This window comes from Pterocles gutturalis, unplaced genomic scaffold (assembly GCF_000699245.1).
Source record: "Pterocles gutturalis isolate BGI_N339 unplaced genomic scaffold, ASM69924v1 scaffold7448, whole genome shotgun sequence".
Taxonomy (NCBI): Eukaryota; Metazoa; Chordata; class Aves; order Pterocliformes; family Pteroclidae; genus Pterocles; species Pterocles gutturalis.
The window spans coordinates 756-16,403 of record NW_010122923.1 but is presented as its reverse complement, the minus strand read 5'-3'; the positions used below and the strand labels follow the sequence as shown (position 1 = coordinate 16,403).

The window sequence follows — 15,648 nt, the reverse complement described above, 5'->3', positions numbered from 1 at the left end:
CTGTGGAGGGCATAACTTTAAAAGCAGCAGTTCAGGCTGCTCAACAGAACTAAGCAGCTTCAGTGGCTGAGGGCATTTCCTTCCACTGGATGCTTGCAAGCATGAAGATGTATTTGCGTTGGGTGAGGCCCAACCAGAAACTTATGTCTGTCAAGCTGAAGCCTGGGTAGCTGATTGTTGTCACTGGATTGTATGTAAATGATCCAAATCTTTTGGTTGTTTTGTTTTCTTTAATATCTCTAAGCAAGTGCTGTAAAACTCCACCTGGATTGGTCACAGTAATGCTCTCTGCTGTCTCTTCTCTTGGGCTTCCAGATCAGGTGATTATGGTAGTGTCCTAATTAGTACCATAATATCTATTTTAGTCTATGGTTGTGAAGCCTAGGAACATTAATCAGTATGATGACTGTCGGTTATTCTGGAGGGCTCTGCTTGATGTCTTGTTCCAACTTCCAGGTCAGACAGTTGAGGTGAACAATATCTTTTCAGTAAAGGGAACAATTTCCTTGAATCCCCAAAGCCTGGGGATCCCAATACAAATCACTAAAGGGGCAGGAGCCTAGAAGTGGAAGGCATCAGAGTGGCTGTAACAGTTGCTGTAGTCATTGCACACCACAAGCCTCTAAGCTGTTTCTGAGAAAGGGAAATGAGAGGTGAAAGTGGGAGCACTGCGCTGGGCTTGGGTGAGTGTTTCAGTTTGTAGCCCAACCCAGCTGTTTCCCCACTGTGCTGCTCCAGGAGTCACCATCTTCTGTATCTCTGTGGGCAATATGCTGCAAGTAAGGAATAATCTCTTACCAGCTGCTGAGCTTGAATGATAGCCCCTTGAGGATGTGGGGTGACAGACTACTTTCTGGTAACTGGGATGGGGAAACTTCAGTTCTCTTGCCTGCTGCTGGGAGTGCAGGGAAGAAGCAGTGATGTCCTAGCAGAGAAATGCCTTCAGTTGTGAGGGAGCTGCCAGGCATGACAGGCCAGAGAGCTAAGATGGAGTGGCTTCCTAGGAAGGCCTTGGCTTGGGTGCCTGTGATAAGGGAACAAGCCTGAGGCCTGGAGATGAAAGTTTAATGTCTCTGCTCTGCACAGCCTTTGTGTGACCATAAGCGAGTTGGTCCTTATGGGTGTAGGAGGGATGGTGGAATGCTAGAATGCAGGAGGGATGGCCCTGAATGATGAGCTGTAACACTGCCAGAGCAAGTGCTTGTGTTGATCAGAGGCTGGTGTGGTACGTCTACTCTAGGTGCACTGGGTTAGTGCCTTAGAGAGCTGTGGTAACAAGAGGGGGGCTGCTTGCTTCCAAGTCACTGGAGAAATGCTGCCCTAGCCCTTTCTCTAGGAAAACAAAGCACTCTGTCCTCCTAAAGTCAGACAGTGTGAATGTTCTCTTTGTAGTCTGAGCCTTGCTGCTGTGATTGGGTAATTCTAAAGGTCTCTGGCCTGCAGTTAGCAGCCTGCAGTGACCTTCACAGGACTAGAGCAGACCAGTGGTTTTTTTTATCCTCTATTTCATATGGCTTCAGGTCTCTCTCTGGAGACCAGTCTCTGGAAGGGTAGTCATGAGAATCCTGTGCAGCCTTCAAACAGAGATATACTTGATGCTTGAGCCTGCAGTGGCCTTTAAGTATGGGCTGGGTCATGTACATTTACAGCAGATGTTTAGGGTAGGAGAGGTACGAGTTTGTTTTTTTTATCAAGTGGCTTCATGCAGTCCTGAGGGGCAGAATCCCATCTGTGTGTACAGGGTGTGTTTGACTATTTCCAGGCTGGTCTCATACTTCGAGACACACGTTTAGCACATACTGCTCTGCGGTGCACAGCTGAGTGCTGCTGCTGCCTCCCAGTTGCTTCTGTGTAAATAAGGCCCTGCTGGGGCAATAAGCTCTCCTGCGGTAACATTCCCTGCGATTGTTGAAGCTGTAGATTGTGTTCTTGCCCAACTGCCTCTGCAGTTTATGGTGCTAGTGCAGGGGAGAAACATCTGCAATGTGTGAACTGCTTTCACCTGACAAAGCAGTACCGGTCTTGTGTCTGTGCCTGCCTGTCTCTTGTGCAGGCAACTGCTAGGCATCGAGGGGTGGGCAGGCAGCAGCTAATCATGGGTTAGTTTTTCGACATTGCTTAGTCCTGAATTTGTCAACTTCATTATGGGCTGATTTGTGTAATCCTTAGTTTAACTGAGAGGAAGCAGTTTCCTTTGGCTTATCATGCTTTCAAGACTCAGCAGTTCATATTGTTAGCACTGCTGATCCTGTTTGGACAGTCAAGATAAGTAAGCAGGATGCAAAACACTGGGGTCTGCATCTCACTGCTTTGGCTGCTAATGTTATCTGCCTGGAAAACCCTGACCATCTTGCCTTTCATTCAGTTGGCAACAGACAGCAAGCTGTGTTTGCAGTGAAACTAATGTCTAAACAGTGGCCTTCTACCTGTGCTTCCTCTTGTTCTTGAATCGGGCAGCTTCTGCCTCAACCAGGGTCAGTGACCTCCAAACCATGTGCCTTTGTGCTGTTTGATCTGTGCCTTCCTAGCAGGACCTAGAATCACATGCTGGAAGGGGATATAATATGTTCCATAACATGGTTGGAGAGAAGCAACTGTACTGCTGGAGTCTCTGTAGTGTTGGGAGTCCCACCCTGTCCATTCAGATGCGAGCAGTGCTGGGATCCTGAAGAACTGTGTTCCAGGGTGTGCTCTGTAAGCTCAGTGTCCTTGCTTGTTGCCAAGGCAATAGCCACGGTGGGTTTTGGATGCAGAGTTTCACCTTACAAGGGGCAGCCTCTCAACAGTTCTTTTGCAGCTTTGCGGAAGCTTAAGGCAACCTTCAAGCTATCTGTGATATGACAGGATTGCTCAGATGCTGTCTGGCACCATTTGCTTGTGGGCTTCAGCGCTGAGACTTGTTGTGCTTAGCAGGTGGTAGGGGTAAGCTCCTGGCTGGTATACAGGCAGCACTGAAGGGAGAGCCTCTTAGAAAACAGGGTTCATAGCACAGAAACCACCATAATGTGATAGACTAAGGTTCCTTCATGCTGCTGGAACACAGATGAAAGCTGGAATATAGCTGAAAGAGTAGATTTAGATTAGACATCAGGAAGAAATGTTTTCCTGTGTGGGTGGTGAGGCAGTGGCCCAGGGTGCCCAGAGAAGCTGTGGATGCCCCATCCCTGGAGGGGTTCAAGGCCAGGCTGGCTGAGGCTTTGTGCAACCTGGGCTGGTGGGAGGTGTCCCTGCCCATGGCAGGGGGTGGAACTGGATGATCTCTAAGGTCCCTTCCAGCCCTAATGATTCTATGATTCAAGCTGGTGACCACTAGTGTCTAATAGCTTGTAAAAGTGTGTTCCTTGGTATCTAAATACATGATTCTACTTGATGTAAGAACTGGATGTATGCATTAATCTTAGTAATCTGTATATGCCTAAACTTCTTTGCTTGCTTCTGAGGTCACATAGGGGATTGAAGCCATTTGTCTTCAATGGTTGGGCACTTGCAGTGAAGCACAACTTGATAAAGGAAGCTCATATTGTAACCCAGAGGAAGAAATGGGCTGGTGGTTGTGCTGAATCTCCTGGCCCCTTCTCTGGCGTCCCAGAGTGGGGTGGCATGCTGAGCGTCGGGGCCTTGAGTGCTCTGAGTCAGCAAGCACTGTCCTTGGGAGGGATTTCAGTAGGAGTACGGGTTGAGGATGTTAGTGGCTTATAACGTGCTCTAGCAAAGTGTAAGTGTGGTTGAAATTATATTCTGGGTATAAGCTGTTGGAATGAATAAATCCCCAAAGGAAGATGCTGGCTCTGTTTAAGGACTGTCTGAAGCCCTGGGAAGGCCAGTCTGATGTTCACTGAAGCTGATATTCTCGGAGGTCTCTTGTAAGGGGTCCCTCACATAGTGTGGTGAGAAACCTCTTCTGGGCTGCTCTGCGTGGAAACAAATACTGTTAATGTTGCCAGACACAAAGCTCTCTAGAAAGGGTAAGACGAGACCTGAATTTAGGAAGAGACTTGTGGTTAGATGTGATAAACAGCTTTTTGCAAAGCTCGGATATCTTTGAGGCTAGTTCTTATAGCAGTTTATCGGGGCTTTAACAGCAAATGGGCGTTCTAGTAGCAATGAATAACATGATGCCAGGTATCCTGAAAAAAAGATTAAGCAGATGCAGTGATAGTGCCACAGTGTTCTTGGGTTTCAGTCCTGTTTCTGGCAACTAGTTGTCTCTTAGACTTTATGGGAGCCTAGAAAGGTTTTATGCCCCTCTGTTCCCCAAGATCAGAGAGAATGTTGCTTCTGGAGCTGTCAGAACAGCTACTGGAACATCTCCAGTAGTCTTGGGAGATCAGAATTGCAGTGGTGACCAATCTGGGCCTGGTGAGGAAGCATCAGGCTCTTGCCCATGGCCTGCTATTTGTAACAGATAAAAACACTTAATTCTTCTTTCCTTAGATGAGAGACCTGCTGTAATCTAAGGGGGAGGAAACAAATCACAAGGCTAGGCCCTTACAAGCTGTTCTGCCACCCATTGTGGAGGCACAGGATAATGACGAGAGAATTATTAAGGTTGTTGCTATTTTCTAAATGGCATAATGGGCTTTGGCTTGATGTGCTTCAAGTAAACAAGCTGAAGAAGTACTGGAAGGAGGATACTGCTTTTGAGAGAAGACTTCCCAAATACCTCTTGCGTGAACTCTAGCAATTGGTTCGTCAGACTTTAAGTTATCGAGCCTTTTTCCTTTCCTGTGTTTGGATGGGAAGGTTTGTCACACTGATGTGCAGGTAGCGTCAAGGCTGTTGGGTTTGTTCGTATGCGCTGTTCCTGGAGGCGGCTGCTTAGTGCAGTGTGGTTCTTGTTGACAGCTGGTGACTAGTCTAGCTTCACTGAACCTGCTCGATGCTTGATCAAGGCTTATCCTGTGCATTCTGTTGCAGCTGAGGTCTGTATCTGTAGACCTGAATGTTGATCCTTCTCTCCAAATTGATATACCTGATGCCCTAAGTGAAAAGGACAGAGTGAAGTTCACTGTGCATACTAAGGTAAGATCGTGGGGTAGAAAGTGGTCTTTGTAAATGTTATGCAAGTAATCTCTGTGTTTGGGAAACACCTGTAAAGATGGGCTTGGTGATGAAGGAAATCTAATGAGATGGAGCCCTTGTACTTCAAGGTGGCCTGAGGCTATATATGTGTGGAAACTAGAGATTTCCCAGGACTTGAACACTCTCTAAATAGAGACAAGGTAGCTGATAACACTGGATTGGCTTTGCTGAGGAATCCTAGCTTGACATGAGAAGGCTGGGGGTAGGGCTGGGAAGACTAGCTACTGTGAAACTTGACAAAATAAACTGCATTAATACTGTTCCACAACAGTGCCTTTTCTTTAAATAGTTTCCTTAGTAGTAAGGCTTTCGAATGAGTGCCAGCTCAGCTAAAAGGGAGTAGGCAAGGCTCTTACTAGGCAAAATAGCTTCCTTTGGAAGTGGACAGAACTGTTTCTAAAAGCACTAATTTACAAAACAGTAGGGCTTCTATATCTTCTCTTCCAGACTACACTGCCAGCTTTTCAAAGCCCTGAGTTTTCAGTTACAAGACAGCACGAAGACTTTGTGTGGCTGCATGATACACTCACTGAAACAGAAGAGTATGCGGGACTCATTGTAAGTTCTTCCTAAAAAATGTAATTCTAAACAAAAGACTGTGGTGACTTAAAGTGCTTAACAGTAAGGATGTGAAGGCTGCTTTACCGGTACCACTAGTGTTTCATGACTCAAGTATTCCCTCTGCCTCCTTTTGCCTTAATTCCCGAACAACTTGAGTGGTGTGGCTCTATATTAACTTTCCCTATAGCTTGGAACAGCAAAGAAAGCTTGATGCTCTGAGAGTTCCTGACTCTATGGTGGTATTAATATCTGCCTGAAGGTGACACAGTGAAGTACTCTATTAAATAGTCTTTCTTTCCTATCGTGATTCTGTAGGAGGCTTTGTGGGCCACAAAGGATGGCTGGCTATGGGGTGGATTACAGAGGCTGTTCTTCTTGGTTGGTTTTCCTCTTGTGGCAAGGGTAGTACAGAGGTGGGGGGGCAGAACAAGGTGCCTCTAGAATTCCTGGATGCAGAGCCTTGCTGGCTTGCCATGACTATGCAAAAGGGCCTCCTTCCAGAGAAGGCTAGAAGTAGTTTTGGAAAACTTTATTTACCTAGCATCTATCACTAACCAATTCCTTGGCTAGATACCTCCAGCACCTTCAAAGCCTGACTTTGATGGTCCCAGAGAGAAGATGCAGAAGCTAGGGGAAGGAGAAGTGTCTATGACAAAAGAAGAGTTTGCCAAAATGAAGCAAGAACTAGAAGCGTAAGTAGAATAAGTCTAATGAAAAGAGGGGCACTTAGAGAAGCCTCCTGGGAGAGCAGCTGATTTGGTGGTAACTGAGCTTGAGTGTGGCTGTTTTGTCAATTGTTTTTGTATAATCTTTAAAATCCTAGAGCTGGGGAGTTGCCAAAAGTTTCTTTCAAACTGGAAAACTTCCTAGCTAAAGAGATTGAAAATAGCTTCTCTATCACCAGCTAGCTATTTCAGAAATGTACTGTTGACTATTTTCACTGGATAAACTTAAAGCAATTCTTTGTATATTGAAGTCACTGGTACAAGAGAGGATCTCAGTCTGTTCTTCCCTTTCAGTGAATACCTTGCTGTCTTCAAGAAGACTGTATCATCACATGAGATCTTCCTTCAGCGGATTTCTTCTCATCCTGTGCTCAGCAAAGATCGCAATTTTCATGTTTTCTTGGAGTATGACCAGGATGTAAGACACCTTATTTTGTATTCCTTCTGAGTGAGGGGAGGTGTTAGGAGTGCTGTCACTTTCTGGGCACAGTCAGAATGTTGTGCAAATCTATATGCAGTGTCAGCAAGCAGATATCGCAAGTACTTTTGAGAGATGATTAAAGGATGAAAGCCTGACCTTTAGACCTTTTTCTACTGTAAGTCTCAATATTTCTTAATGTTAGTCAAGTTGGTTAGGAAGCCCAATTTGTAAGTCTTCACATCTTAGGAACAAATATGGTTTAGGTGTACCTGTGCTGTGCATTACGTGGTCCTAAAATGGAAGAATGGAGGTGTATTAAAGTTGGTACTGCATCTGTTTTGTAACAGTTACGAGGGATGGATGTTGATCCAAGATATGTAAGGAGAAACTGAGCTGTTTCTGGGAATGGGAAAAATCTGTGGCACAGAACAGTTGAACAACTTCTAGTCAAGCCATTTGCTCCATGAGCCAGCTTTGTACAGCTTATATGGGTATTATGGAGAACCTGGCGATTATCACTTGCTAGATATAAATGATATTGCGACACTGCAAGTGTCAAAAAAAAGGCCACTCTTCTCCCCTTGGGATGACTTTAAAGCTGTCTTGGCCTCTCTGTTGCAGCTGAGTGTTCGGAGGAAAAACACAAAAGAGATGTTTGGTGGCTTTTTAAAAAGTGTGGTAAAGAGTGCTGATGAAGTACTCTTCTCTGGAGTCAAGGTAAGGCAGTGGGTTTACCTCTTGTTTACCCTGTGCATGAGGCTCAGTTACTGATGCTAACCTTCCTTGTTATTGCTGTTGGGTGGAATGGCTTATATTAATTTTTACTTCTATAGAAAAAAGACATTGAAGTTATAGGCTGTTAAATTTAAATATATAAAGTTTCTGGCAGATGTACAAGAGTTGCCTTAACACCTGATACTGTTGGGGAAGAGTTACACCTTCAGCAAATGAGCTTGTGGCTTTTGTCTACTTTGAAGCTCTGAACAAACATGATTTGTGAGCTTCTGGTTGCACTAGATGAGATCAAATACCAAAGACTCCTGTAACAGCTTTTCTGTTATGTTGCCATGGTAGCTCTTTCTAATAGATTTGCTGTCCTAAACACAATGTCATGAAACATTACGTATAATGTTTGGTGTGGATGTAAAGAAAGCTTGTAAATTGCTGACTGCTAAGCTACTGTGTTGCGGCAGGCCTGGGAAATAAAATTCTGCCAGTTGCTAGCCCTAAGGGCTCTCTGATACCAACTTACTGATTGCTTCAGGAAACCTGCAGCATTGAATAATTGAGTGTCAAGTCCACTTTCACTTTATGAAGAAGAAACATGCCAAACAGCTTGGTTTGTCAAACTCTTCGCTCAGGGTCTTGTCTTGAGCTCTAGCCTGGCTCATGGCTGCGGCCACATTTCTTTGGCCGTTTGCAAAATAGGGAAGAGCATGTATTGTACAGTAATACAACTGGCTTAACAGGACATACTCTCTTTCAGGAAGTAGAAGACTTTTTTGAGCAAGAGAAGACTTTTCTTGTAAACTACTACAACAGAATCAAGGATGCATGTGCAAAAGCAGATAAGATGACAAGATCTCATAAAAGTGAATCTTTTCAAAGACCTTTCTAAAGACCTTGCAGTCTTGCTGATTTCAGCCTGAAAACCTTGTCTTGTTCTTGCAGATGTTGCAGATGACTATATTTATACTTCAGCTTGCTTGAACAGCCTGGCATTAGAAGAACCTACAGTTATTAAAAGGTAAGCAATTCTAATTGTTCATAAACATATCCTGAGTCTGGAAATATCAAGTTCCTTTTGTAAAATCCAGGGGATTGAGTCATAGCTGGTTTGAGTTTCTTGAGTTGTATGCAGGTGGCGTTGGAGCTTTCTTTCCTCTGACATTTCTGCTGCAGCAGACCTAAAACTATCAACTGTGTCTGACTCTTAACTAGCTGATCCTTTGCAAGTTGTGCCCTAGAGCTGAATTGTGCTGGTCATCCAAGCTCCTTCTAAACAGAAGTCTCCCTGAATTTTTTTCAGGTCACAAATTCCCAGAGAATATGGGTGAAAGGGGTTATGCATTTGTGTTTTAATGTGCTGTTAAATACATAGTTTGCACTAGGCCTGTATTATCTTCTGGACCTTTGAAGTTCCAGAACAGTAGGGTTTTTAAGCTATGGAAACCTGGTCAGCTTTCCTGAGGTGAATTCATCCACCTTTCTGAACTTTGCTCAAGGCCTTCTTAAAGCAGCATATGTAGCTAAATAAACAAGACAATTCATCTGTCTTGGAGAGTAGCAATGGGGAAATTCTCCAGGAGACCTTTATGCACTAGTGTTGTTACTTTAAATGGTATCTAGCTGCTTGGCTGTACTAGTTGTAGAGTAGAATCCAGCACCTCTTCCATTGAACCTTTTTTGTCCCAGTCTTTGAGTTCTTTTTAAGCCCTCATCTGGCTCTGTATGCAGGAGAAAACTAGCTTTCAGATTTCTGTTTTCCTGGCAATTGACCTTGGCACTTATTAGAGTAAGAAGTATCTAAGACTTATGTTTTTTTCCTGCCCCTCTCCCCTAGGTACTTGTTGAAAGTTGCTGAGCTCTTTGAGAAACTCAGGGTAAGAGAAGCTTGAGGGGGGGAAAGAACCTCTGAATCTGGATGTTGCTTTTTCCTGTTACATACCAACTATCTGATCTCTTCTGCAGAAGGTAGAGAGTAGAGTTTCGTCTGATGAAGACTTAAAGCTCTCTGAGCTGTTGAGATATTACATGCTCAATATAGAAGCTGCTAAGGTAAGAACAGTTTTCTTTTTGAAGCTTGGTTTTATTATGGTCGTCATGACTCACTTGTGGTATTCTTCATGCTTTAAGAAGACAGGAGGGGGGACCCATGTCTTGCCTAAGAAACCTGGCACTGCTAAACCACAGCGGAATATGGCAACTACATATTGGCTATCTGTAGTGCAGCCCACTTACAGAAGGGCTTTTAAAGATCTCTGACCAGATTTTCTTTGGCATGTAGAGAGGAAGAACTCATTAGATATCTGTAAGTTTGAGCAAGCTGAATTTGAAGCAGCATTCTAACCCTTCCCCTGCCTGAATACTCACAACTTGTCAGTAAAACCAGTGATAACTAGTGAAAAGTCCTGTAGTAAAGCCCAACTACTGAAGTACTTTATCATGAATATATGGTAACATGGAAGTCCAGATTCCAATAGCCCTCACGGGAGGGGTTTGGTAGACTGTAACTGCGAAAGCCTTGCCAGAAACTCTCATACTCAATACTTGGCTTGGCAAGGGGGCAACTACACTGAGAAATGATATCTAGGTATAGACTGATAGGCTGCTTCATCTAGTGTCATACCCCTGATGTCACCAGGTACCCAGGGACAGCTGCTACCGGCTCGCTCTGTGCGGTATACTGCTGTTCAGATACCAAGACCACACTGCTGCTAGATTAGAAGGAAACTGGCACTGAGATCTGTACAGCTTCAGTCACTGTCAGATCTCCAATGAATTAAGTGATAGTGTAGCCCTTACTGAAAGGAGAGTGAGGGGATTAAAAAATTGCTGTTACTCTTTGGTGGAGAGGCCCACCTTATAGAAGGATAAACTTACTTTAAGGGAGGGTGATGCCTACAGTAGCCCTCAGACTTCCTTGACTAAGGCACAAGTGGCTGTCCTGAGTACTTGCCACTGCATTGGTGAAAGGCTCCTGTTGGTATGCTAAGAGCATAGCAGGTTATAATAGCTTGTTGGAAAAAGCAGAGTCTGGTGCTGCAAGAAGTGAAACCTCCTGCTGCTGAGGTAGTTGTAACATCATTTTGGGAAGTAGTCCTCTTAAGGCTTTGATGTCACTATTCTACTTTCAGAATCTTCTGTACAGACGTACAAGGGCTCTTGTCGACTATGAAAACTCAAACAAAGCTCTAGATAAAGCCAGACTAAAGAGCAAGGATGTCAGGCTGGCTGAGACACATCAACAGGATTGTTGTCAGAAGTTCGAAAAGATTTCAGAATCTGCAAAACAAGGTATCGCAAGCTTTGTACTTATGTTGAAGGGGGTTCTTGATGCAGTCCAGGTCTCCATCTAACCCTCAACTGCTGAAGGCTTATGAACACTGCTGAAGCAAGTTAGTCATCCTGGAGTAGCATAAATGCCTGTAAAATTAGTGCAACTAAATATTTTTAAGAATGGCTGTCCAAAGCAGAGCAGTGTCAGACCAACCTTAATTATAAGCCCCTACTATTTGCTTTCCAGACTGAACTTTTGTTCTTAGCCTCCACCTGAAGGTAACTGCTCAGGCTTCTCATTATCTCAGTTGGAACTGTGCAGACAGGTTTTGCTCTGTCCTGGTACAGCTGAATGCCTCCTACAGTGTTTCACACCCTAGTTCTTAGAAGATGCCTTTGGACAATATAAACCAGAAGAAGCATGCTTGCATACTGCTGCTTTAATGTTCTTGGTTTTTACATGTTCTGTATTCTCACAGAGCTTGCGTGCTTGTTTCTGCTTTATTCCAGTTGTCTTCCTACAAAACCTTTTTGTCTTAGATAAGCTGGCTCTTTCCTCACCAAGATGGCAGTGTCATCGGATGGATGCATCTTCTGGCTAGAAACAGCGAGGCTAATTCTTGAACCTTTTTGTGGCCAAATGCTATAACTAGAGCTGTACAGCAGAACTTATGAAATACAAGGGGCATTACTGAAACTTCAGTCACTCTTTGTACATCTGTCTTATCTTTGTTCTTTCTTCCCTGCAGAACTGATGAGCTTCAAACAGAAGAGAATAGCAGCATTCCGCAAAAACCTAATTGAAATGGCAGAACTGGAAATAAAACATGCAAAGGTGTGTTCTTTTTGGAATTTCACAGGCATAGCTTAAGAGAAGTGAGTACCACGTAACTTGGAGGATTTGCTGGATTACCTTTAAAACTAGGAAGTGTAAAATAGAACAGCTGGGCTCTTTAGCTGAGATCTGAAGAGAGGAAGGAAAGGCAGTAGAAAGCTGCAGATGTAGTGCACACAGAGCAAATGCTGATAGCCTTATCTGCCCTGTGCAGAAAGTCTGTTTTCAACCTGTCATTTGTAGGACATCAGCCTATTGCTCTACAAGTGAGATGTCTCAGTTTTGCAGGTAGTACACAACAGTTTGGCTAACTTCCTGTGAGGCAGCTTCATCTGTGGGTTTTGACCCCTCCTGCATCTAGGGGCAGCTGCTGCCTCAAGTGTTCCCAAGTGAAGTGAGAGCACATTCTGCAGCTTGTGGTTGAGCTGTGAACCCTTCTCACTTGGCTTGTCAGTGAAGGGGGACACTGGCTTTGTAGCAGCCTCTGCCAAACTACACAGAGCAGGCTTGAAGCAGGTTGCTGAGACCACCCGATGCACTGCCAGCTTAATCCAGGAAAGTGTACACAGGTTATGGGGTTTCCTAATTTAGTGTAAAGAACAAAGCCAGAAGCCTCAGGAAGAGGTAACTGTGTACCCTCAGCTGCTTTTGAAGAAGGAAAGTCCAATTTCACACTGCCTGAGAGCCCTGAACTTCATCACAGGTAGCCATCTCAGTGCTGAGCTTGAATGTGATGCATAAAGGGCTTGACAGTGATTCTGAGTTTGTCCCACTTTAAAAACTAACTACTCTGTCTCTTGCACCTCTTTCCTATAAAGCAAGTCACGGCTGCATGCCTGCAGGAAGAAGCAAATTGCAGGGTGTATGACCTGGTTTTGATGCTTTACTGCTTGAATGCTTGTCTTTGCAGTATGAGCTCTCTTGCATTGTCACAGGCTACAAAATCCTGGGAGGGACCAGGAAGCTCCTATTTTGTAAGCTACTTCATTGTGGAAGGCAGGATTGAAATTATCAGTTATACTAATCTGAAACTAACTCTCTTCCTTTCCAGAACAATGTCTCTCTCCTGCAAAGCTGTATTGACTTGTTCAAGAACTAAGGCGCCTTATTCTGAAAATGTGGAGAAAAAGAAAAGCATCAATTGCGCTCAATGGCCAGGGGTGACTTATTGGCTTGACTTTATTAGCTTAAAATATTGTCACTGAGATTCTGTTTGACTAATGCTTAAATATGTTGATAGTGATACATTGACTTTTGTGGTATAAATGAGAGATGAATTGTGTATGAATTTTCTGGATGTAGCTAACATCCCATTGACCGATAACTCAAAATGAGTCAAATGTAAGAAATCAACTTGCTGTTGACTGACTTCATCTAGCAGAAAATGTTTTCTGAGAACTCCTTTTTTGCAGGACCATAAAGTAATCTGTCTCTTCGTAGCCCTGATATATTTAAAATTTGCAAGTGGGAGTGAGTTATGTAAGTAGTAATTTTATAAAGTAAAAATACCTTAACATTCCACTTCCCAGACAGATTTCTACTACAACATATTTTGAATTTGTATAACTACATTCAGTATTTGTACACTCGGGCAATACAGTAAATAAAGATGTCTGATAGAACAAGCTGCTGTTGTATGGCAAGATTTTGTGTGGGATGTAAAATGACAAACTGATGTTTTAGGCACAGAACTATCACAGATTACTCATCACCTGGAGCTCTTCACTCAGAGGACTAGAGATAAATATTTGACTTGGTAGGATTGTTCTTGGAATGGATATTGAGATGAAATGTGGGGGTTTCAGATCATCTTGCTGAAAAGAGTAGCTCTCTTAAACTTTTACTTCCTATATGCTGCACACAAAGGAAACCAAGCCTTTCAAAAGCATTGGGATGTATAGATGGCTTGGACTCCTTCAGGCTACTTTCCAATGCTTTGTATTTTGTCAATCTTTACACCTCTTGCTAGCAAGAAGAGGCTGTTTAAAACTTAAGGGCTTCTGGAACTGTAGCCCTTGCTGGTCTTGGGTAAGATAGATCTCTTTAAACTTAGTGTGGCCAACTGGGCCTATACTGCCATAGCTGAGGCAGCTCAGCCTATAAAACCCAGGGTCATCTTTTGCTATCATTTGACATATGGGGACACAGGTCAGCAAGCCATACCCTTCTAAAGGCAGTTTTCTGGGTAAGAAGAGTATCTGAGCATTGCTTAATTTCTTGTGACTAATTGTGCTCAAAGGAGACTATGTGGCTATGCTCTGGGCAGACTGCCTGAAGCAGCTTCAACCAGAGCAGCTCTGAGAATGGGCAACTCTGTGGCAGTATCTAAGGATTGTTCAATAGTTTACTTTTCTGTGGACTGCTTTTTTTTTTCATTTTGGTACCCCATGAAAATTGCCCAGCTCTTAGCAGCTGTACAGTCCTGCAGCAGTCTAGCTGAAAAAATTATGAATTCTGTCTCCTTGTACCTTTGTTTGACAGGAACAATTTCAGCTTGTGGTTGATAAAGGTTTCTGGAGTTCCTGCCCAAATAGCTCAGTTCCAGCAGCAGGCACATTTGGTTGTGGATATGTGGCCCCTCGGTAGAACAGAGCTGGTAGCCTGTGGCAGATCTCATAAACTCCTAGCCACTTGTGCTGGAGCAATTAGTGATACCAAGGTGGACAATTCATGCTGGTAAAGCTTTATCTTTTCCTAAAAAATAGACACTGTGCTGCTTGCCCTTGCTTCTGGCTGCTTCATCCTAGACTCTGCTGGTGTGCCAGCTGTGCCAGGCTCAGCTTCTCCCAGTGTGCTGTGGCTCTCAGAAGCCACACTTGCTTCATGCCATTCTGCACCTATTGCCTATGGCATAGGAGAAGTAGCATCCTACTGCTGCTGTCTTACAAAAATTATATGCTGCGTATTATATGCTGCTGTCTTTAAGCTAAAAGAGGGTAAAATTAGACTAGACATAAGGAAGAACTTGTCTCACCACACTCATAGTGAGAACTGGAACAGGTTGCCCAGGGAAGCTGTGGATGCCCCATCCCTGGAGGTGTTCAAGACCAGGATGGATGAGGCTTTGAGCAACCTGGGCTAGTGGAGGGTGTCCCTGCCCATGGCAGGGGGGCGGAACTTGATGATCTTTAAGGTCATTTCCAACCCAAACCATTCTAGGCTTGTGGGGGGGCTGGAGGGCTCCTGGGATTCTAGGCTCCGAGATTGGAAGGCTCCTGGGATTCTAGGCTCTGAGGTTTCTAGGCTCCTAGGGCAGAAGGCTTTGAGGGTAGAAGACTTCTAGGATTCTAGGCTCCTAGGGTGGAAGGCTCCGAGGTTTCTAGGCTCCTAGGGCGGAAAGCTCTGAGGTGTCTAGGCTCCTAGGGTGGAAGGCTTCTAAGATTCTAGGCTCCGAAGCTGGAAGGCTCCTAGGATTCTAGGTGCCGAGGTTTCTAGGCTCTTAGGGCGGAAGGCTCCGAGGTTTCTAGGCTCCTAGGGTGGAAGACTCTGAGGTTTCTAGGCTCCGAGGGTGGGGAAGGCTCCTCGGATTCGAGGCTCCTGGGGCAGAAGGCTTTGAGGGTGGAAGGCTTCTGGGATTCCAGGCTCCTAGGGTGCAAGGCTTCTAGGATTCTAGGCTCCAAGGGTGGAAGGTTTCTAGGCTTCTAGGTTGGAAATCTCCTCGGATTCGAGGCTCCTGGGGTGGAAGGCTCCTCGGATTCGAGGCTCCTGGGGTGGAAGGCTCGTAGGATTCTAGGCTCCTGGGGCGGAAGGCTTCGAGGGTGGAAGGCTTCTAGGATTCCAGGCTTCGAAGGTGGAAGGCTTCTAGGATTCTAGGCAGCTGGGGTGGAAGGCTCGTAGGATTCTAGGCGTCGAGGGTGGAAGGCTTCTAGAATTCCAGGCTTCGAAGGTGGAAGGCTTCTAGGATTCTAGGCTCCTAGGGTGCAAGTCTTCTAGGATTCTAGGCTCCTAGGGTGGAAGGCTCCTGGGTTTCTAGGCTTCTAGGTTGGAAATCTCCTAGGTTTCTAGGCTCTGAGGGTGGAAGGCTC

At 44.7% G+C, this 15,648-nt stretch overlaps 1 protein-coding gene across 1 annotated transcript; it reads left to right on the top strand.

Moving 5' to 3' along the window:
• The first annotated feature begins 4,917 nt into the window (after nucleotides 1-4,917).
• On the top strand, nucleotides 4,918-13,240 carry SNX5 (sorting nexin 5). The gene is made up of 12 exons (XM_010077700.1): nucleotides 4,918-5,022; nucleotides 5,530-5,640; nucleotides 6,224-6,335; nucleotides 6,663-6,786; nucleotides 7,411-7,506; nucleotides 8,276-8,381; nucleotides 8,461-8,536; nucleotides 9,353-9,392; nucleotides 9,481-9,567; nucleotides 10,647-10,806; nucleotides 11,538-11,623; nucleotides 12,675-13,240. The coding sequence occupies exons 3-12, from the start codon at nucleotides 6,262-6,264 to the stop codon at nucleotides 12,720-12,722; spliced, it is 897 nt and encodes a 298-aa protein (XP_010076002.1). The 5' UTR covers nucleotides 4,918-5,022; nucleotides 5,530-5,640; nucleotides 6,224-6,261; the 3' UTR covers nucleotides 12,723-13,240.
• Nucleotides 13,241-15,648: the final 2,408 nt, after the last annotated feature.

Excerpts from the sequence above, each read along its gene's own strand:
- SNX5 (XM_010077700.1), top strand. The coding sequence starts at position 6,262 with ATGCAGAAGCTAGGGGAAGGAGAAGTGTCTATGACAAAAGAAGAGTTT. Across the intron at positions 6,787-7,410 it reads TCTTGGAGTATGACCAGGAT|CTGAGTGTTCGGAGGAAAAA; the intron begins GTAAGACACCTT and ends TCTCTGTTGCAG. Across the intron at positions 11,624-12,674 it reads TGGAAATAAAACATGCAAAG|AACAATGTCTCTCTCCTGCA; the intron begins GTGTGTTCTTTT and ends CTTCCTTTCCAG.